This window comes from Asterias rubens, chromosome 20, assembly GCF_902459465.1.
Source record: "Asterias rubens chromosome 20, eAstRub1.3, whole genome shotgun sequence".
Taxonomy (NCBI): Eukaryota; Metazoa; Echinodermata; class Asteroidea; order Forcipulatida; family Asteriidae; genus Asterias; species Asterias rubens.
This window is the reverse complement of record NC_047081.1, coordinates 10,383,400-10,405,366: the sequence shown is the minus strand read 5'-3', so window position 1 is coordinate 10,405,366 and position 21,967 is coordinate 10,383,400. Positions and strand designations below refer to the sequence as shown.

The window sequence follows — 21,967 nt, the reverse complement described above, 5'->3', positions numbered from 1 at the left end:
CCTGAAGTCTTGTAATATTTGAGTGTGAAATTACCTTTCTCAAAAACTATGTTACTTCAGAGGGAGCATATCTTTACTTGGTTAAAGTAGACTTTGCACTTTTTGGGGGGGAGGGGGGGGGGGGGGCTATGGTCTCATCCCAAGGCAGATATAACAACAATCACTAATTTATTCAGCCTGATATTCTTCCTACTTTAGTCTGATTTCCTCCCAAATCTAAATGTTTAACTTCTCTAAGTTCACTTTTTCTGAGAGTCCTTGACTTCACAACCAGTACAAATTAACAAATGAAAAATCTCACCACACTATCCCCAAAACTGTTTCTCACATTTTATAGAAGTTGCCTCAACGTTGACACGCCTGGGAACGATGCAGTACAGCTCAAACAAGCCCGTGAACACTGTTACGACCACAGCCAGCATGAACCAATTACAGATGCCCTACATCCACCTGGGCTCAGGGCCCACAAATCTTGCCTCGCTGGTCGGGTACGGGGGCGGCGGGGTCCTCGTTAAGGACGAGGCCACTCAGAAGATCTTCCGTCTGCCACTGGACAGCAGTACGTTTAACCCGGACTCCAGTAATTACTACCAGCAGCAACTTCTGGTAAGCAAATTTTTTGACAAAGAAAGGGTTCCCAGAAGGGGGACTGGGCTACCTTTTTCTTGAGAATAATCATTTCAAAGGATGCACTTTAGAGAATAGACTTTGATGACTGAATTCAAAGATAATTTTAGGAGCTGGACTTGAATCTCTGACCTCCACCCGGAGCTCTACCAACTGATATATCTAGCCCTTATTTTGCGGTCGCCGTATGTTGTCAATATCTTTGTCATTCAACCCGTCACTTCCGTGAAGCCACGGATCACACCAAAGTTTACGATACAACCTGGGACGTGGCAGCAGAGGAATCACTTTTAAGGGGATGCAAATTTTTATTTCAAAATGACAAGTAATAAACCACAATTTTAAGATGGCAACTACATGAGTTTTGTTTGTTTCCCCACTCTCTACAGAGCATGACCAGTCAATCTACACAACTCCAACTGTCGAACCTCCCACCACTGACCCCAGTCTCTGTCCTCTCGTCAATGAAGGGTGCAAGCGGTGAGATACCTAACACTCCAGTACAGCTGGCAACAAACACAGGTGAGATTTAAGGCCTGTTCACACATGGGCACCAGTAACGAGGGTCCTCTGTAATATGGGTGCTGGTTGTCTGTCACTTTGTTCCATTCGATTATTTAACAGGTTTTCATAAAACTTCTTCGAACACAAATCTACAATTTTTTTTTTTTAAATAGTTATTAGGTTTCATTTTTGTTTTTGAGAATAATTTCAGAAAGGTCTTCATATTACTAACCCGGTCTTTTTTTACTTGTCTTCTCAGAACAAAAATCTCCAAAAGAAGCGGCCAGTGCCATCAGTCCTGAAGATGATGCAGAGGGCGCTGTCTTCATTGAGCTGAAGCCAGCCTCTGTGCTGGGTCATCAGATGCCTGTGTCAACCGCAAACTCATTCATTAAAGCAGAGCCAGGGGTAACCTACACTCAAGGTACTACTCACAAAACGCTTAGTAGAACCGAGAATCAAACAATTTTGGGAGGACAATAGTCCGCGATTGATATCCGTACGCATCAACCAAATTTTTTTCTCAGTTCCTGAACCAGTTCTTCCTTGAACCAGTTCTACCCAGAACCAGTTCTTCCCTAAACCAGTTCAACCCAGAACCAGTTCAACCCAGAACCAGTTCTTCCAAGAACCAGTTCTTCCAAGTACCAGTTCTTCCCAGAGCCAGTTCTTCCCTGAGTTCTATGTATCAAGCTTTTCAAGACAAATTATATGCCCCATGTAGAAAGGGTCTCTTCAACACTTGGTTTCGCACTTTTTTGTTCACTATTATGTGTTCGCACTTAGCAGGCTAAAATATACATCTGAATGTGTGTGCTGTTTGTCGCCCTCTATAGGTGGTCTGTTGCCCCCAGCAGGCATCGGCCAGACAAACTTGTCGCTCTTCCCCACCAGCCAACCCCCGAGCGGCTGGACAAGAGCAAGTATTCAAAGCAGGTAACTTGGCCACGATTTCTCAGTAACATTTGGGGCATAGCTCTTGGAAATTAACAATTGATAAGGTAGTTTTTGTGACGGCTGTGGCTGGTGAATTATATAATGATTTTTAAAAAGAAAATAAGAAAAAACCCAGTGGCCAAACGAAGCCATATCTGTCGATTTTGATCGGCCTTGCACTATCAGTGTCCACTACCAGACACAACCGTGGCTGAGTGCGGAACTGCCCCAGGTCATTCATTGCCTTGGTGCACAAGGCTCTCACACTAAAAAACAAAATCAAGAACACTTTGAGTTGATGAAGTTGGTTGAGAAATGGTCCAAGTCATATTTTTTATAATTTTACGTGAGATAAATTGAAACCTATTTTTGTTTTATATTGTACATGAGAGAGGGGAACCAAAATGTAAACTTATTTTAAAATTCTTGTTTTGTGGAGGTTTTTTGTTTTTCTTTGGGGTATTGAAATCTGCCAGTTTAACTGGCCTGGAGTATGATATATTTAAAAGAGGTGGAAAATAGAGCCTGGATAGATTGGGTTAATTCTTCTGTTTTTTTAGGTTTCATTAAAAGTGAAGGTATCAAGAAGTAGTTGATGTCATGATGTAGAAATGGACACAATCTTAATTATCATTATCATTGACTGATAATTTTGTCCTGAGAAATTTAAGTATTTAGAAAAATGTCCTTTTTTTTCTTCGAAAAGGTGGCTTTGGCTTGACTTCAAAAATCTAAAAACAAAATTATTGAAAAAACTGAAAGTGGGAATGTTATACATGCGTTTTTTTTTTTTTACTGAAAATTTCCTCCAACTGAAATGTTCATGTCAAGTGCCGCTTTGCTCATCTATAGTGTTTTACCTTCACTTTAAATGAAAGCAAACTTGTAAAATGTCTATAAATTTAAATGTAACTGTCAGTTGTAGTCTTGTAACGCTTCTTTTGCTTTCATAAATATGTACAGAAAAATTGTTTAGTTGTAGGTTTATTGTGAAAGCCATTGTATTGTATCATGGGCAGTTGTACATTTTGGTTTAGATCTCTTAAAGGCAGTGGACACTATTGGTAATTGTCAAAGACCAGTCTTCTCACTTGGTGTATCTCAACATATGCATAAAACAACACACCTGTGAAAATTTGAGCTCAAAGTTGCGAGATAATGATGACAGAAAAAACACCCTTGTCACACGAAGTTGTGTGCTTTCAGATGCTTGATTTTGAGACCTCAAATTCTAAATCTGAGGTCTCAAAATCAAATTCGTGGAAAACTACTTCTTTCTCAAGAACTCACAATGTTTTATACTATCAACCTCTCCCCATTACTTGTTACCAAGTAAGGTTTTATGCTAATAATTATTTTGAGTAATTACCAATAGTGTCCACTGCCTTTAAAAGAAGGTATTCAGACTTTAGATGTTATAATATTAAGTGCAAAGAAATATGCTTACTTTATAGTTGGTACGTCTGCTAACTTGAATTATTTTCTGCTCATGGTGATATGTACAGTGTGGCTTTCAAAAGTGGCTGTGCTTAGTTCATATCAATTTGACATGTAAATGCCATGTTTATCTGACCATAGCATTTGCTTCTGTGCTAATGGGCCTTTTTTCCCCAAGCAGAAAATCGCTGCAAATCGGAGCAATGTCTTCTTAGCAATCCACCATGCTCGACCTGTATGCGCTTCTGCATTATGTCTTAGTGCCTATTCAAGCAATTAAATTGTTCTTGCAGAAAAGTGCTTTGCGGCTCAAGACTCTTTGAGTTAGACTACATGCCCTATTTGAGCTGAGTGCATAGTTGTGTGTGCACGGTTAGGTAGTATTTCAGACCTTTAGAAAATAAAGTTGAAAAAAAGAAAAGGCGCTAAATTTTGTATTCATTTAACTTGAAAGAAGATTAATTGACTTTGGAAATTTGAACTTTGCACTGTTATTCGTAAAAAATGACTCAAGAGACCAGGTTGAAAAAAGAAAATGTGTTAAAATTTGTATTCATTAAAACTTCTGAAAGAAGGATATTTTGTCTTTTGAACAGTTACCTTATTTTGCAAGGTTTTGTCAAACTGAACTACAACCATGTGCAGGAAAAATCAACTTTAACAGTAATTATAATTGGGGGACTTTTTGAGACAATAGCTAGCGCCCTACTCACTCGTCCAATTCTGTTTTTTCCTAGCGACAGGGGACAATAGAGCTTTTTGTTGCAACATCAAGTTTTTGCCATCCAAGCATAGAAAACTATGAGAAACCATTAATGACAAGCAACAACTTTCTTTGTAAAAATGTTACACAAAACATTCAAAAATAATGCTGTATTTGTTGGAAAACAAAGCAACCGATTCTTGTTGTTATATTGAAAAATCCAGAAATTTTGAATTTGGTCACAACAGCTAATTACCTGATAATTTATTTTCCCAACATATGCCAACCAGCGCGGAGTGTTTATCAACATAAAAGGTATATAGAAATTGACAAGTGATTGGAACACATGCTGTGGTCTCAAAATTCACCCTTTATAGTCACCACAATCAGGTATTACCGATTATCATGAACTTGTTTAGTGTAAAAAAAGCATTAAAGAATTTAAAATTCTTAAAATATTCCTGGCTTTGTATTTATTGATATAATTTTCCATGTACACAGGTTTAAAATGGTTGTTGAACTAATCTAGGTGTCAAGGCTTTACTAACACATTACAGGGTAACAATGTATAGTTAACAAATAATCATATTGTGTGGTCATTCAGCCTTTGAGAAAGACTCTGCTAGGGTCGAAATGTCAGGTCATTAACTATTTTTTTTGCAAACTAAAATTATAGCTTTTTAAAGCCATTATACACTTTCGGTAAACAGTATTGTCCAAGTCCCACACTTCGTGTATCACAACTTATATATAAAATAACAATCCTTTGGAAATTTAGGCTCAATCGGACATCGGAGTCAGGAGAAAATAACGGGAAAACCCACTCCTGTTTTCGCGCGTTTCGCCGTGTCATGACATGTGTTTATAACAAATCCGTAATTCTCGCTAACGAGAATTTATATTGTTTTACCATTTTCTCAAAAAGTAAAGCATTTCATTTTAAGAGAAGTCTTTCACCATTACCTTCTGTAAACCCTGTAAATTATTTGTAAATCTGTGAACTTTTTTTTTTTTCTGTACCGAAAGGGTCCAATTGCTTTAAGCTTTCAATATATATCTATTTTTTCATAATTGTGTAGGTATAATTCGTGGAACGTGATAATATGTGTCAAACATGCAAGTTGATGTAGAACCAGTTAACCTTTAGGAAAAATCCTTCCACTGTTTACCAAAGGTTTGTTACTTGTTGGGATTCCGTTTCAGTTGTTTTTTCAACAGAGTTTAAAGAAACACAAAATAAACAAAAAATGTTCAAAACTCATTTTGAAAAACAGTCAGTTTATAGTAGTCACTTCCCAAACGAAATGTGTTTACAATTTCATCCACGATCAAATTTGAAAATCCCCCAAAAAAACGTGTGTTTAAATTAACATGTTTTGTTGCATCATGATGTCATCAATTGAATTTTTATTTGTGAGTCCCAATAATACATTGTTTTCTGAAAACAGTAATTATTTCTATTGCTTTGCCTAATTGTTGTATTGAATGCTTCTAGATGAATTTATGTTTCAAAGAAATTTAGATCCTTGCGTTTTTGCAAAAATATTATGTATGGTTTAGCATAGCTGTTATTGGTATTTGTATTGTCTTTTTTTTCTTCAAAAAGTAATATTGTTTTGGTAGTTTACACTTTAAAATTATTTCAGAAGGAAATTGTACATAGTTTAAATAAAACATTATTATTGTAACAATTTTGTCATTTGTAAAATAAACACTATATTATAAGAAATTCATAAATACCTTAGACAGTTTCGCTATTCCTATTGGTGGAGAGCGCGTCACGTGGGGTGTTTAAACCGGTGATAATGACCAGTAAAAAGTGTTGACACGCGAGCTTGCACCTGTGCTTATAAGACAATTTCTTCATTCCTATTGGTCGAGAGCAACGGGTGGAACAGTTGTGCCACATCACGCGATACGCACAGCATCTCCTTACAAGGAGTTGTTTACCCGAGGGCCTTACCATTTCATAGCTGGAGGGGTGTTGTGTTGAAAGAAATCATCGAACAGTTAAATTTTTTGCAAGTGTTTTTGACCGAAAAGGTATTTATGAATGGGAATCAAAGTGTGTTGAATCGGTTTTCATCTAGTGGTTTAAACCCGCCGAGGCCTGGTTCTTGATAATTTACCTCGACTTCGTCTCGGTAAAATTATCACGAACCAATCCTCCTCGGCGGGATTAAACCACTAGTTGAAAATCTCTTCACCACACATTGATTCCCTTATTAAACACACAATGCTTGTTTTGTTTCTTTGTTACCAATCACGTACAAGATAGTCTACCACTCGAAACGGCAACGTCCACTTTTCAGACGTAGTTCCGGGTCATGTCACGCCACCCTCTCACTCAACTAAAACATGGCGCACACTTGTGACTATATTCCTCCGCTCTGATCAAAAAACATAGTTTTGCTTAGATTATTGATCCTTAGTTTTCATCTTTGGGTTAAATCTTATTCGAATTTCGCTTATTTGCTTTTATCTCAATAAAACTTTTCCCCCAAATCATGGTTTATCGTGTGGAAAAAATATGTAAACAACTACTTACCGATCGCGAAAGAATACTTCAGTGATCCGGCTTGAACCGGTTCCCAACCGAAACTTCACACTTTTAACCTGCTTTATTTATCGTCTGCGTTGAGGATACACATTGAGTTTGAAATGGGACCTTCAATTCAACTTAAAGTTCAAGATACCACATGAGTGCAAACAACTTCTTCAAAATTGTATTTTACATCTAAGCTGGTACTCGGCAAAGTCCACTTTTAGATGCATGTAAGAGCTGAGGTGAAGACTAGGTGGGCGTGGAACAGGTGACAAGTTGTGCATAGTGCAGGTATGTTCTTCAATTCGTGCGGACAATAAATGTTATGATGTAACCACAATTCGCTTTGTGAAAGCGACCCTTGTTATAGAGCTTGACACGATTTTCGGCACATTATATCTGGAGTGGGAAGAGAGCAAACATGCATCCCAGAGAGTTTATGGGTAAGTTTGAGCACTTAGTTTTCTTGCGTGTTTAGTCGGCCAGTCAAACGCCCATCAATAAATTGCCACACCAGAGCCTGGTGGAAGAGATAATGGCGGTCGTAGTATTGTTTTTAAACCGGTCTAGATATTTAGGACATGTCATTTTCACGAATTCGTTACGTGGGGCGCCGACTGCTGCGCTGGAAAATGGCACACTTGCTTCAACAGGTAGAAGTTTGGGATCAAAACCACCACAATAGAGGGCGCTGTGTAGTGAGAACTGGATTCAAGAGGTATCTGCACATAAAATTACAAACAGTTTTAAATTATTCATTTTTCTTCGCAAAATTTCTGGAGTTCCCCAACCCAACGAAAAAAAGTGAATCGGTCAGTAAATCAAAAAGCCCCCAAAACTGTATCTTTGCCAAACTTCCCCCACCCATCAGAATGTCTGGCTATGTCGCTAAAGAAGCTACAATCCTACTTCCTCAACTGCAAAGAATTGTAACAAAAACATGCTCAAGTAAACAAAAATCAATCACAGTACGCCAAGGTTGTAGTGTGTGCTGGTTTAATATTATTGCACAACTTTTACCATTATAATAAATAGAAAAATGAGTGAGTACTAAACAAATGAGTAAAGGCCCACCATTATAGGGTACGTGCCTGGAAATGTTTCCTAAAAGTTGTACCTAACCATGAAAGTGGAAAGACAACCATTCATAAAAACCTTCAGCATTGACATCAACAATCTGCCATCTTGGAGGTAAACCAATAGATGGCAAAACAATTAGCCTTTTTGATGTTTGGCAGACACAATACTTGGGTAAATTTGATCATATCCAAACAGTGCAACCCCATAGTGTCCACCATTTTTGAAAAAGGCTCATGGAAATCTGAAGATGCAGACTGGACTGCAGATCCAGATTCCAGTGGTGTTGCGTTTATGTTCAAATGTTGACTTTCAGTCTGATAATGTATGTTCTTGAAGAATACTTTGTCCACAATACAACATGAGATAAATCTTCTCTTCAGGCCGCTTTTTCAAATTCAAACTTTTAAATTTTTCAATACAGGAATTGTTTTCTTTTCATTTAAATTCTAGTCCAGTAAATGTTGTGAGCTACAAAACCTGCAGTATTGTTGCCCCCTCCCCCTTGACCTCAAGAGACGAGGGGAGTCCAACTAAAATGTTGTCATTTACATAAGGTCTATCGATGTTGTCAATTAACATTGCTTTTAAAATACTTAAGTTCTTCATTACAATCAGACATTGACCAAAACTTGTCCAATAATCTTTTTAAATAATTATCCACTTGGCATGTAGTGGTAACCGGTGGTTTACCTTTGCAGACAAGGACATGTCCGAAACGGCAACATCGGCTACAGCTACGGCTAGATCAGCGCGTCTGCCAGTGTTGAAGAATAGGCAGACGCACGCGATCTAGCCGTAGCCGTAGCCGAAGTCATTGTTTTCGACACGCCCTCAATGACCTCAGACAGATAATTACGCCTGGTTTTTAAACGTACATTGCCTTAAACTTCTCACTTGAAAATCTGTCCACAATTTAAAAAAAAAAAAATGAAAAGCTACAACAAAACCTGCCTCAATAAAATATGCATTATTGTGTTTTCCTGCCTTCCTACAATTTAAAATACACCTCCGGAATTGCAGCACCTAATTGTCTTCCTTTTTTTTGTTTAATATACTTTTTTTTTTTCAAAATCAGATTTTTTGTAAAAGTTTCTGTCCATAGCGTCAAAAGATTGCAGTACTATTTTACAGTCAAAATTATTTCAATGTCTACTATGCATTGAAGCTACCACAGAAAAAACGTCCTTTTGTATCTGTACATTGGCCATCTTTGTCATGTTCCCCGAGGATAACCAAATAATCCTGTGAAGGGATCACTACATATAAGATCAACAGTCTATTGTTAATAAAGTTATCTCCTTCTGAGCCTCATCTACTCAAAAAAAGAAAAAACAAAGATGGCCGCCATTAAAGATGGCTGATTTTTATTACTTTCAAGCAAAATTGAATCCTTGATTATAATTGGGGGACCAATAGCAACAAGAGTGTGATATAAACCCATGTTGCACGGCTCATTTCAAACCTTGATTCTAATGCGCTGTTCTAGTTTGCGTCAAGTTTGCTTGAAGATAAATTCATTATCACACAAGCGCTCGTGGAATATGGAAAACTATAACGCGTCTGCGCTCCATATCCAACGAGGTTGTACTCAGAAGCGCTGTATTTCACTCGTGAATGCTTGTGTGTTTTTGTCGTCATTCAACCTACACATATTAAAAGGCTTTACACATTTTGTAATGATTTAGTTGTCTTTAAAAATGTCATCCCACCTAAAAATTGATTGTTAATAACAGTTAATTTAAAATGTTATCAAATAAAAATGTACTATACACTGATTTCTCTTTTAAGAGACAACCTCGAGAAAAAGATCAAGATATGTCCTAATACTTTGAAGACAGAGACTGAATTTGAGGCTATAAATAGAGTCTGACAATCCTTGGATACATGTATATCGAAGTGAACCAGATACAACAAGTTTTGATTACCTCTGTATATTCTTTCTAAAATTCTATGAGTTTGTACATCAACAAGAAAATGTGTAAGATCGTGTCCTCCCCCTTATTGAAGAAAGTTGTGAAATTTTGAAAGCAATATATATATATTGATACCATGAAGGATAATTACTATGAAGAACACAAAGTCCCTGAATGTTTGAAAGTCAATTGGTGATGTATTTGTACAAAGGGATACACAACTATGGCACTGCTAGTGTGGGTAAATCTGTATGTCACCAAACAGTGCACTCATATACATGTAGTGTCTGCAATAGCTCAAGAAGAGCTTTAAGCCTTTTGAGATATGGCGGACACAACACTATAAGGTTTGGGTAAATTTGTGTGTATACACCCAAACCAAACAGTACACTCCTAATCACGTCCGCCATACCTCAAAATGGCTAATTGGGGTGGGTCCAAATAACATCAACCACTTGGGTGGAACATTGTCTGAAGACACAGGCTCTTAAAACCCTTACTCCTTAAGCTCTATGATAGGGCACTATGGGTAGATATAATTCTCTTAAATGAAGATGCTGTTTAACTGCCACTATAAGGTGTGATAAAAGTTGGGCTTAAGTACTATACTATAGACATACATGTATATTCAGTACAAAGACAAAGTACATAGTGAGAAATAACAACTATAGAAATTACTGTGTGAGAATTTCCTACTACAATGCAAGTTAAGACTATAAAAACAGTGGGGGCCTTACAATGGGTGCATTCGATTATTAGCTTCCCAGTGTCGACCCCGCGGTTCTCACTTGCCCAGGTAAGCCCCTGACAAGAGCTAATCGAACAATCACACTCACCCTCTCGTGGTGACATCATGCACCTCGGGCCGGCCCAAAGTGACCCGTTCCACAAGCTGGGCACTTGGGGCTGACCAGGGTGAGCCCCTGGAATGCCGTCAAAGCTATTCGAGCGTACCGGGGCAGACCGGGTCGACCCGGGGAAGTTAATCGAATGCACCCAATGTAGTAAACATTCACAGTAGATTTTTATAGAAACTTGTCAAGAATGTCTTCAAGATGGAAAGATGGTTCCTCTGTCTCCGTCTGTAAGAAACAGTCCTTCCTTGTAATCAGGCAATAGTTTCGGTCAATACAAAAAGACATGGAGTTAATTTTTTACATAATTTGCATAGATTAATAGTTGTATACACTCTTAGCACACCAGGGCCCAATTTCACAGAGCTGCTTAAAGCCATTATACACTTTCGGTAAACAGTATTGTCCAAGTCCCACACTTCATGTATCACAACTTATATATAAAATAACAATCCTGTGGAAATTTAGGCTCAATCGGACATCAGAGTCGGGAGAAAATAACGGGAAAACCCACTCCTGTTTTCGTGCGTTTCGCCGTGTCATGACATGTGTTTATAACAAATCCGTAATTCTTGCTAACGAGAATCCATATTGTTTTATCGTTTTCTCAAAAAGTAAAGCATTTCATGGACTAATATTTCAAGAGAAGTCTTTCACCATTACCTTCTGTAAACCCTGTAAATTATTTGTAAATCTATGAACTTTTTTTTTTTTTTCTGTACCGAAAGGGTCCAATGGCTTTAACGGCCGAAATTGTGCTTACGGTGCGATTTCCATTTCAAAGTGAATGCTAACCGCAAGCACACAAAGAGGCATGCTAACCTTCCAGTGCTTACTGTATGAAAATTAATGATGTAGCTATGTAGGATTTGAAACTTTGCATGGTGGAAATAAGATATAGAAGAGTTTGCAGTAACACCATGTAATGACTATCTCTAAATGAGTTGGGGTGGTTCTGAAAAGAACCGTTGGTTTAACTCGACGTTTCGATCAGTATGCTCTGATCGTCTTCTAGGGAATGATGTAGCTACGCAAATCCATGGTGAACGTGCAAGATGGCCGCCTAATTTTCTTCCTAACCTGTGAAAAACACTTACACCGTAGCAAATTTTTTCTGTTACAGTAAGCACGAAAATTGTGCTTACCGTTAAGCAGCGCTATGAAATTGGGCCCATATGACCAAATACTACCGCTCACTGTCTGAGGGTTATAGACCTTTCTTTTGCAACGTCACAGCCCGAGTTTTTGCCAAGCCAGATTGGAAAACTATGGAAAGCCGTAAGTGCAAATTAAGAAAAGATCGCTATTTTTTGTAACAATGTAACCAAATTTGTTGATTTTGTTAACACCAAAACAAATAATTGTGAGAGGTATTTTATTTAATTGAAAATTTGCAGAAAATGCTGAATTTGGTTAAAACATGTTTTTAAGATTTAGTGTTTTACTAACATTCGGCCGACCATGCCAACCAAGGCGGTTTGTTTATCAACAAAAGAAAGGGTTATTGCATTGATTGCGCGGATTTCAAACTTGGTGCAGTGTTATAAAAGATTCACACTGCTACAGTCGTGTGCTGTGTCCGCATAGGTGTTTCAATGAGGAAGTGCAAAGATTCAGTGTACTATCTCAAAATGCATCCAAAATGACGTCAACAACATTCCCCAAAGCATGACTTAAATAAAAATCTATACAATGTAAATAGATGTAGAAAAAAAGAAGAAGAACAAAACCGATGCTTAATGGACAATGAAACGGTAAAAATATGGCCGGTAGACCTGGGGTGGTGAAGACTAGTCTTCTCTCGAGTTAGTTACTCATCCTAACTTAGGACTAGCCTTAAGTTTTTTAAATGAAATTGATTTCACAAAATCCTAACTGAGGACTGGTTTACGGGAAGTACCTGATTGTTAAAAACAACATCCAGAACTAATCCCGTCTTCACTGTTGAGAAACAATCCCAAGTTGAATTGATATCCAGTTGAAATATGAATGACAGGATTTCAGATGTTCATGTACTACTTATTTCAATATAGAATTTTGATAAAATGAAGAGATTTTGGATATTAATTTGAGTGGACTTTAAAAAAAAAAAAAAAAAAACCTGTTCCCTCAATTCTTCCAGATATCACTTCATGGTGCCATTTCTTTGAGAGCTATATCTCCATAGTTACATGACCATGAAATTGGATCATAATTTTTTAAACACAGTTAGTGCTTTTTATACAAGTTTTGCTTATAAATAGCCTCATACCAGATGGAGAACATGTGTTTTTAGCGTCTAACAAATAAAGATAATTAAAATGTTGAAAAATATCAGACAGAAGTGAAAAAAGGTAGTACTTTCAAAAAGTAATATAAATGTTATAAGATCAAGCAGCTAGAATGGCTATTTTTTGTTGCATTTACATTTAAAACCACATACAAATCATCTAACGAATATTTAAAAATTCATAGCAGAAATAAATTTAAAATCCCCCACAAAAATTGAAAGCATGCCGAACTCAACGCTCCATTATATATTTATCTATGAAGTGTGCAAGATTAGTTTAAATCTCTTAGTCTTTGGTCAAATTCTCTTTAAGATATTCAGGGAAATTTGTGAACCAAAGTTTTGAAATAATATAAATAATTGAATGCTTTGAATGCTTCTTAACTTTAACTTTGGAAAAGAAAACAAATTCAGAATGCAAGCTTGCAATGTTTTGTGCTCCTCAAAAAATATATACAACCAAAGCAGATTGTTTTTAAATGAACCAAAAGAATGCAACAATTTTTGTTCAGCCGCAAAATCTAACCTTATGTGAATTTTTGTACATCTGTTGTGCGTATAGTCATCGATCAACTTTTACAAACAACAAATCTAAAAGGTAGCATCGTTTTTGATATATTGCAGAATATCTGGCGCCAGCGGTTCATCCCCATGCAGGAAGAATACTCTGTAATGGGAGACTTTTGAGACGCTTGGTGGCAGCAGACTCACCCGGTAAATCCATTGTTCTCGATAATGTGCCATGCTTAGAACTACGTAAACAATGGAAATTTACCAGGTAAGTCTGCTGCCACCTAGCGTTCCAAAGTCTCCCATTGGAACACACAATCTGAAAAACGTTTCCATGCAGAATCACTTTCTCTAAAAAAAAACACCACATACCTTTGAATGAAGGGAATCGTTTCTCGACATGTTAAATTTTTAACAGCTGCAGTGCTTCTTACTAATCACTTTTTATAGTGTACCCTCTCTTTAAATATTGAGAAATTTTGCAAAATTGTCAATGAACATACAATACATTACTGTTGTGCATGATTACTGGGAACACTTATCTCGGTGGACTCTTAAATCCGTTTTATTAAAATTAAAAAAATTAAATAAAATTTAGGTTAAAAAAATTAGATTTGGTTAAAAAGGATCTAAAGTTTGGCTAAGTCCATGATTTTTTGCGAGACTCTCTTGAACTCCCAGGTGTCCCCCTTGAGTCTCTGTCTTCTGATTCCGATAAGGTCCATGTTGGGTAAGCGACAGATCTCCAAATCAAACGAGAGTGTGGTTCGTCCTTTGAAGTCTTGCTTTTTGCAGCGTAACGTGAACCTGTAACCATCAAAGAGATAGACAAGTAGTTTTAAATAGAGGTCCAGCAAGTGTAGGGGGAAAAATGTTTTATAAAATGTAATGTGAACCTGTCACCATCAAAGAGATAGACAAGTAGTTTGAGAGAGGTGTTGGAGGTCAGTTTGTGAATATGGAAAAATGCTTGATGCAATGTAATTTGAACCTGTAACCATCAAACAGATAGATAAGTAGTTTGAGATTGATATAATTGCCATGATAGTTGCCGGTGTAGCTTGGACGAGGATTTCACCCCTTATCCTTTACCCCTTTTCCTTCACCCCTTGTCGGTCATGACACTTGTGCCCTTGAGCAAGGCATTCAACCATAGTTGCTTCCTGAATAGTTGGGAAGGTAGTGCATTCTGCTCGACCAGGCTACTAGTGGATGATACCATGTCAACATCCTTACAGACTGTGAAGGGGTAACCCTGTTTCAGCCCAGGAGTGGGCAACATGTCCCTGGTCCTGGTGGTAGTTGATTTGGGTCGATAGCCCCAATCAGTTATGTGGTGCCGTCACTGTGAAGTGGCTGTCCAGCCTTGTGAGTTGGGGGAAATCTCATTAAATAATTTTTTTTTTTTTAATCTAAGAAATGCACGGGGAGTCCTTACCCTTTTTGCTTACAGACAGTGATTTCACTTTTGCACACTGCTTCATACATGATCTCTATGACTTTGTCGGCAGGTAGTGTTGATGTCGTTGAAACGTTATACAACGCCTGTGAAAAAAGAGAGGTAGAACACCATTATTAAAGCAAAAAAACTTGACTGTGATCTGGAGATAATTGGGGAGAACAAAAAAGGCAGACAAGAAATAGTCTGAAATCAGTTAAAAGTCTGAACTTTATCATCCCTGAGGAAAATGTAAATTGTTCCTGAAACACTTCATGGGGCACCGAGCGATGACCAAAGGCACCAAGGCAATGACCATGCGCATGGAGGCAATTTGCCTGTGTGGTATCACGCCTTGAGTGTTATTTTTCAAGTCATGAAATCCAACAGAAATATAAAAAAACTACAGTGTCAGGATCCTTTACCCATTTGCCTTTACATTGGGACACATGTTCTGGTCCATCCCTTTAATTTGAATATTTTCACAAGGGAAAAGACACATAGCGCCCTCTATCTTCCACAATAATACCATCGTAAAATGATCTCATATTACTGATTATGTTCCAGAATTAATCCCTTCAGCCTTAAACCTCTGAACCACCCACTTTAGAGAGTTTTCTTCAGAAATCAGGTTAATCTGTATTAAGGTGCCACCCACTAATCCTAGTTAAAGGATTAGAGATAAGTCAAGTGTGCAAGTATCACTGATGAAAACACATTAAAGGCAGTGGACACTATTGGTAATTACTCAAAATTTAGCATAAAAACTTACTTGCCAGTTGGTAACGAGTAATGGAGAGCTGTTGATAGTATAAGATATTGTGAGAAACGGCTCCCTCTGAAGAAACGTAGGTTTAGAGAAAGAAGTAAATTTCCACGAATTTGATTTCGAGACCTCCAAATTAGATTTTGAGGTCTTGAAATCAAGCATCTGAAAGCACACAACTTCATGTGACAAGGGTGTTTTTTCTTTCATTATTATCTCGCAACTTCACATCCAATTGAGCTCAAATTTTCACAGGTTTATTATTTTATGCATATGTTGAGATACACGAAGTGAGAAGACTGGTCTTTCACAATTACCAATAGTGTCTAGTGTCTTTAAGTACCTTTCTTCCACTAGTAAGTGTACCGGTATATTTGACATTTGGAGTGCAAAAAATATATCCAACAGTAAGTCATCATAAAAAGCAAAAGAACCTTTTGGACTTCCGCTTGTGTACTTAATCTTTATTACCAACAAACCCTGTGGTACAGTAATTTCCACTCGGTATGTGTGTTCTCCAGACAAAAAATGAGGGCACAAGGGGAAAGAGTCGGGCCCCTTCAGATGTTACCAGTGTCATTACTGTGTGTTTCAGGAACATAATAAAGATGACTAAAACAAGAAAATGGATGCCCAGATAAACAGCTTTACACTTAAACTGTCTTATCGTAGAAGATTCCTTCTCTCTGGAGTACACTGTTCTTAATTTGTTTAGTTTTATTTGTCATTGGAGTTATTCCGTCTCTCTAAAAGTAATTAAACCATCTTAATTTGAGGATTATACCGAATGTTTAAGTGCCAAATTGAAAAAGCCTCACGGGTTTGAAATCTTTTTTAGTCAACACGATCAAAGATTTACGTAATCAATCACATCTCAAAGGGAAGAATATAGATAATAAAGCTAAGACGTCTTTAAGATTTGCCACCAAGATGATAGTGTTCCATAAGGCGGTATATTTCCACTGTGTGCCATCCACAAGATGATGACGATGTACGTAGTAGCCCTGGGTTAAATTGGTCGATGAAAACGAACGTCTCATAGAAACCATGAAATATTCATTAGTTGTACTTTTTGAGAGGATGGGAAAGGGTGCCAAATTACTTTTGAAGAGTTGTTGACTTCCAAAACTGTGCCAAGAGATTCAATATATGGATCACTTGAGACAATTGTCTCAAAACAGTATCCCCTGGAAGATAATTTGGAGGGGGAGGGGAATCTGTTTGGCTTTGAGTGGAGGTGCTAGAATGTTAGCGTTGTTGTGCCCTAGAACCACCTCTTCAAAAAAAAGGTCAGCCCTGCCTCTTAGTAGAGCCAATGGGCCCCTTCCATTTGACGTCACAAATTCGCAACGAATAATTCACATCAGTTTACTTGTGCTCCTGTGAAACATTCGCTGCGAAAACAGCCATGTGACGTCAAAATCCGGTATGAACCAGGCTTTAGGCTTTGTTTACGGCATGCCTATTTTGACAAGGTACTTTTAAGGTACTTTTGCTTTTGGTAATCAATTTGTGGAGGCTAGTTTGCTAGAACTCTAATGTTTTTATGTCACAGAACCACCTCTTCAGACAAAATGTCAGCTCTGCCCCCCAGTAGAGCCACTGGGTCTCCTTGCTTTTATGACAAAACAATTCGCTTTTAGAAAAGCAATGAATTCATGCAAATGACCTTTACCTTGACTTTCCTTGGTTCATCATGGCTAGGGATAGACCACTTCCTTGGTGTCAAGAAGTCTTTGACCTTATCCAGCCCCTTCTCAAAACTGCCGAAGATCTTCTTAGCAGAGCCGCCGAGACTGGACTTGCGAAGATGGTTTCTCTGAATACCTTCAGGATCAATGTCTAATGAATCCTCCATGGACACCGCTCTGAAAAAAAAAAATATACAGAACAATTACAATTTAAAACTTCCCAAATGTCAAATGCCATTGATTCTCCCCGTCAAAAACAAAACAGTGGCTTTAGACTACGTCGGTCGTAGGTAGCCTAATCCTGAGCGACTAGAGTTTATCCAGTTGGAGGCAATGCTTTCACTAAAGCTTTAGGAATATTCGATCTAAATTGATACTCGCACAGAGATGTGATCTATACATGAGAATTTGTTTCGGTATTCTCTCTTTACCAACCGCAACAGCGTGAGTGGGATGAGAGGTCAGGCAAAACAATCTGTCTGGGGAGGACTTATGTAGGCGTTGAGATTTTGCTGAAGGATTTTGATTAAAAGCAGAAACTTCCTTGTTTAAAGATTATCAACATTTGTCAAGGCTTTGCATTTTGACAGCTTCTCAACACCTTCTGCGCCATACTGACGGCAGAACCGAGTTTGGCAAACTATATACATGTGACCATCTCAAAGTTGACAGTGGTTTAAACCCTCTACAATGCATGTTCTATGTCAATATTCTTCATTCCCTAGACGCCAAATCCCGAATGCAGAGCCGAATTCTACCAACTGTAAATTTGCAACCACCTCCAAGTTGACATTGGTTTAAACCCCTCTAATGCATGTGTTATGTCACAATTCACTTCACGTCTGAGTGAGGTATGCACTGGCCTTGAGGGAAATCCATATCAAATGTAATTTCATGGTTGAGAAGGAGGTACATGATTGCTGGAAGGGGGGGGGGGGGAGTGAAATGGACGTACACCAGCATGGATTATACAACTTCGATGTGATCGTACTTGTTTACTTGGTGTTGAACATGCCTCCTGGTGAATATTTTAAAAACCATGGTGAAAAATTACTTATATTATTGGCGTCTGCAGATTGAAGATAACACATTTCCTTAAATGCATTAATGTCTGATGAGAAGTGCAGTTTAGCTTAAAGATGCCTGTCTAGTTTGTCATGCATTTTTTTTTTTTTTTTCCTCATATCAAAAGAAAGTTCAATTGTTATGAATGCCTGAACAGGAGGCCATCTTTGATAATTCTGGGAAAAAATTTCCCTCCCTCTCCCGAATTAAAAAGAAACAAAACCACATTGAAAAATTGCCCTCCTTCTTTCAGTGTGATAATGATAATCATGAGACAAATTGCCTGTAGAACTTACCCATTTTCAGCCAACCCCCTCCCTCCCCCCGAAAAAAGAAAGAAACAAAACTACATAAAAAAGTTGCCCTCCATCTTCCAGTGTGGAGACCCAGAGGACAATTTGGACATTGGTCACTCACCTCTTACAGTGTATATGGAGGATTTGAGGCATTGCATGGTGAGGTAACAATATATATTTGGTTTGCGGTAACACCATGTGTGTATCTATTTGCCAGGTAGACTACATGCTTCTGAGAACTTGTCTTGCTTTACCGCGGAGTAGATTTTCGGAATTCGGGAGACTGCTCAGTTCTGAAAAGAACTGTCCTACTTTTTAACTCACCTCTTATCCGGACTAAGGGGATCAATATGTAGCAAGTGCAAATTATTATCCATTGACTTTGCTGACGACACAACCGGTACCGGCAGCGATAACGTTGGCACTACAGGAGTCTTCATCGGGGATTTCTGTGCTGCTCTCTTCCTAGCACTTTCCTTAGCGTCACTCTTACTTCTGTTCCGTATGGGAGTCTTTAAGGGCAAACCGGATGGCTTGACAAAGTCATCAAAGTCATAGAGGTTCTCCTTACCGGAGTTGTACTGTTGTCTCAAACTCCCTTGCTCCGGATTATAAGGCGTCACGTACGTTCCCTGGTACACGTTCTTCATGTGTGCTGTTTTTATTGAATGGGTGCAGTCTGCAGAGTGCCGGCGATCTTGCCTTGAAGACGAGTAGCTGTAAGCCTCGATATTCTCAAGTCCGTCCTCCATTGAGGAAAATCCGTACGGGGAGCTTGTCGGGAGTTCAAGGTGGGCAGGGTGGTGGTGGTGATGGTTCGTCGTTAAATTTGCATGGTGAACCTATGGTGGGTACCATGAGGAGGGAACAATTATAAAACAAACATGAAGTATTAAAAGTTTAACTGTTATGTGGGTAGGGCGGGTTGGAGGAAGATACAATGGTACATGAAAGGTTGAAGCTGGGGTACATCAATATCAATAGACAGCCATTCGACAGTTGCCATGGCATTTATAAACACAGGAAATCATGCTGTTGGGCTTAATCAAAATGCTTTTGCTTTAAATTTCAACTTGCCATGCAATTTCACATCAGCTGTGTCTGACAACATCAATTACCTTTTAAGCCATTTTTATGTACCTTATTTTTGACTGGTGTTCTATCGATGACGTGTGGAACGGAGTATCATCCACTTTAATACCTAAACTTTTTTTTCTTTTTCTATAAAGCTCAAATTCTTACCAAGAGCAATACACTATCCCTCTTAGTTTTTAAAACTACTTGGTACTACTCATGCATAAATATTAAGAGAGGCGTATATCCTATATGACACATCCTTGCCAATCCTTTCTTCTCACCAACATTTATTTCTAAATTCCCGAGGGGTGATTTTTTTACCTTTTCCCCAAGGGGTCTAGTCCTCGGAGGGAGCTTGATCTTACACCCTCTAACGTGGTTGTTGAGAAGTAAAAAGTAAACAGCTGTGACTTCATCGTAGTGCCACTGCAACAAATAGTTAAATGCAAGCAAAGCAAAACCAAAATGAAAACAAAATATTCAGGGATTTTTTTACAACAATAACAAAAAACACCGCAAAATTATTACGACGACGATATTGGCATTACCCTTTTTAAAGTATGATGGACACCTCTAAGGCCGTGTAAAAACGACAACTTTGGCTACAGCTACGGCTAGATCAGGGCGTCTGCCAGTGTTGACGTATAGGCAGACGCACGGAACCAGCCCGAGCTCTAGCCGAAGTCGTTGTTTCAGACTCGGCCTAAGAGTGCACTGTTTGGATTGGGTGAGTACAGACAATGTTACCCAAACCAACTAGTGCAGCATCGATGCGACAACCATACATCAAAATGGCTTGTGGAGCCCTTTCAGGTTGTCAGCGGAGTCTTGTAGATATTTTAAGACTCCGGGGCAAACTGTCCCAGGTCCAGTAAAACTACACAACATTCAAGCCAGCTTCTGATCAACCTAGTCTGTGGTGATGTACTCTAAATGCTAGCACTTAAAATACAAGCACGCTAGCGAGTTTAGTTTGTCTGCCTAGGGGGATCTGCACTAGAGACGGACTTGACGCCACTTGCTCCTTTTTTGGAAAGCTAAACACAGCACAACTTGCTGCTTAAAGGGCAGGCATGACAGCGTTTTATAAACTTGGTTATAGAATTACAGTTGATTGACAAGGTTATTATCCATCACAGTGTTTTGGGTGCAATATGTTTTACTTCAATCAACTTATTGATTTGTAAATATCTTAAGAGAGCAGTATTCCATTACATTTGGACATGCAACCGCCAAAAGGCTGGGGGGGGGGGTGGTGAAGAAACTGCGTAAGTTACCAATTTTTATTTTTTTATGAAACTGAAAACATGATATGAGGGGAGAAATCAAATGTTTCATGCCTGCTTTATAAAAGAAACGTACAAATGTTTTACAACTGAATTGATTACAAGTGGCGGCAAGCGACGTCTGTTGCACTCTTTCCGCTGGCAATAAAAGCAACAGCCTCACTTTAATGGGCACCTTCACAGCTCTTGCAGTATACATTAAAGACAAGTACAAGACGTACCCGCTGCTCATGCATATTGACCAAACACTCCAGATGCAGAGTTTTGTAATGGCACATTATCACCGATTCATCCATTTCTGTAATACCATGCATAAATGCATATAATCCAGTTTCAGAAACGCTGTGGACTTCAGTCTCACATCAGCTGGATTTCAGAACTTAACAAATCCCATCCTTAATAAAAGAAATGGGGCTGGACGGATGTTAACATCCATATTGAAAATAAGAGCATCTTTAAGGATGTTGTTACATGCTTTATATCAACTAACATTTAACTTTTGCCTGGTATTTTATCATCAATGCAGCAGGTGGATCGAATAATCAGAGTCGAATACAACCATCTCCGTCTTTATAAAAAAAACAAATTCATATTGGCAGGTGCTTAGCTTTGGATCAACATCTATGGCTTGATGTAAAACCAGCTGCCTATGGAGCCAGGATTATTTCGGCTCTGCCTGTCAATTAATTCCTTTAGGATACATAATCCGGATAGAAATCTTTTGAACCAGCTGGGTTTCTGCTGAAATTTTCCACTGCAGAAACATTTTGATGAGCTGGCTGAATGACAAGATGTTTTGACTTTGTTACTGTAGTATAAAAGCAATTTTCCCAATGTACAAAAAATTAATGGATTTTTTTTACCACAAATTGTCTTCCGGCAAAATTTTTAACACAAGACATTGTAGATGTTTTGACTTTGTTACTGCAAAGTACACGCAATTTTTGCTATTAAAACATTTGTTAATAAA

At 38.3% G+C, this 21,967-nt stretch overlaps 2 protein-coding genes across 9 annotated transcripts in view; one reads left to right on the top strand and one right to left on the bottom strand.

The window, feature by feature from the left end:
* LOC117303661 overlaps nucleotides 1-3,179 on the top strand; it is a 28,164-nt gene extending 24,985 nt beyond the window's left edge. For all 4 annotated transcript variants that reach the window (XM_033787907.1, XM_033787906.1, XM_033787905.1 and 1 more), the window contains 4 exons: nucleotides 338-606; nucleotides 1,017-1,149; nucleotides 1,391-1,555; nucleotides 1,968-3,179. In XM_033787907.1, the coding sequence (XP_033643798.1) occupies nucleotides 338-606; nucleotides 1,017-1,149; nucleotides 1,391-1,555; nucleotides 1,968-2,071 (671 nt within the window). In that variant the 3' untranslated portion in view covers nucleotides 2,072-3,179. The remainder of the gene's footprint in view (nucleotides 1-337; nucleotides 607-1,016; nucleotides 1,150-1,390; nucleotides 1,556-1,967) is intronic.
* A 10,565-nt stretch (nucleotides 3,180-13,744) lies between these two features.
* LOC117303998 (maternal embryonic leucine zipper kinase-like) overlaps nucleotides 13,745-21,967 on the bottom strand; it is a 54,797-nt gene continuing 46,574 nt past the window's right edge. For 4 of the 5 annotated variants that reach the window (XM_033788473.1, XM_033788472.1, XM_033788471.1 and 1 more), the window contains exons 11-15: nucleotides 20,033-20,137; nucleotides 18,959-19,476; nucleotides 17,258-17,450; nucleotides 14,817-14,923; nucleotides 13,745-14,185 (exon numbers count right to left, since the gene is read on the bottom strand). In XM_033788473.1, coding sequence (XP_033644364.1) covers nucleotides 14,008-14,185; nucleotides 14,817-14,923; nucleotides 17,258-17,450; nucleotides 18,959-19,476; nucleotides 20,033-20,137 — 1,101 coding nt within the window. In that variant the 3' untranslated portion in view covers nucleotides 13,745-14,007. The remainder of the gene's footprint in view (nucleotides 14,186-14,816; nucleotides 14,924-17,257; nucleotides 17,451-18,958; nucleotides 19,477-20,032; nucleotides 20,138-21,967) is intronic. The other variant, XM_033788475.1, reaches the window with a different exon arrangement.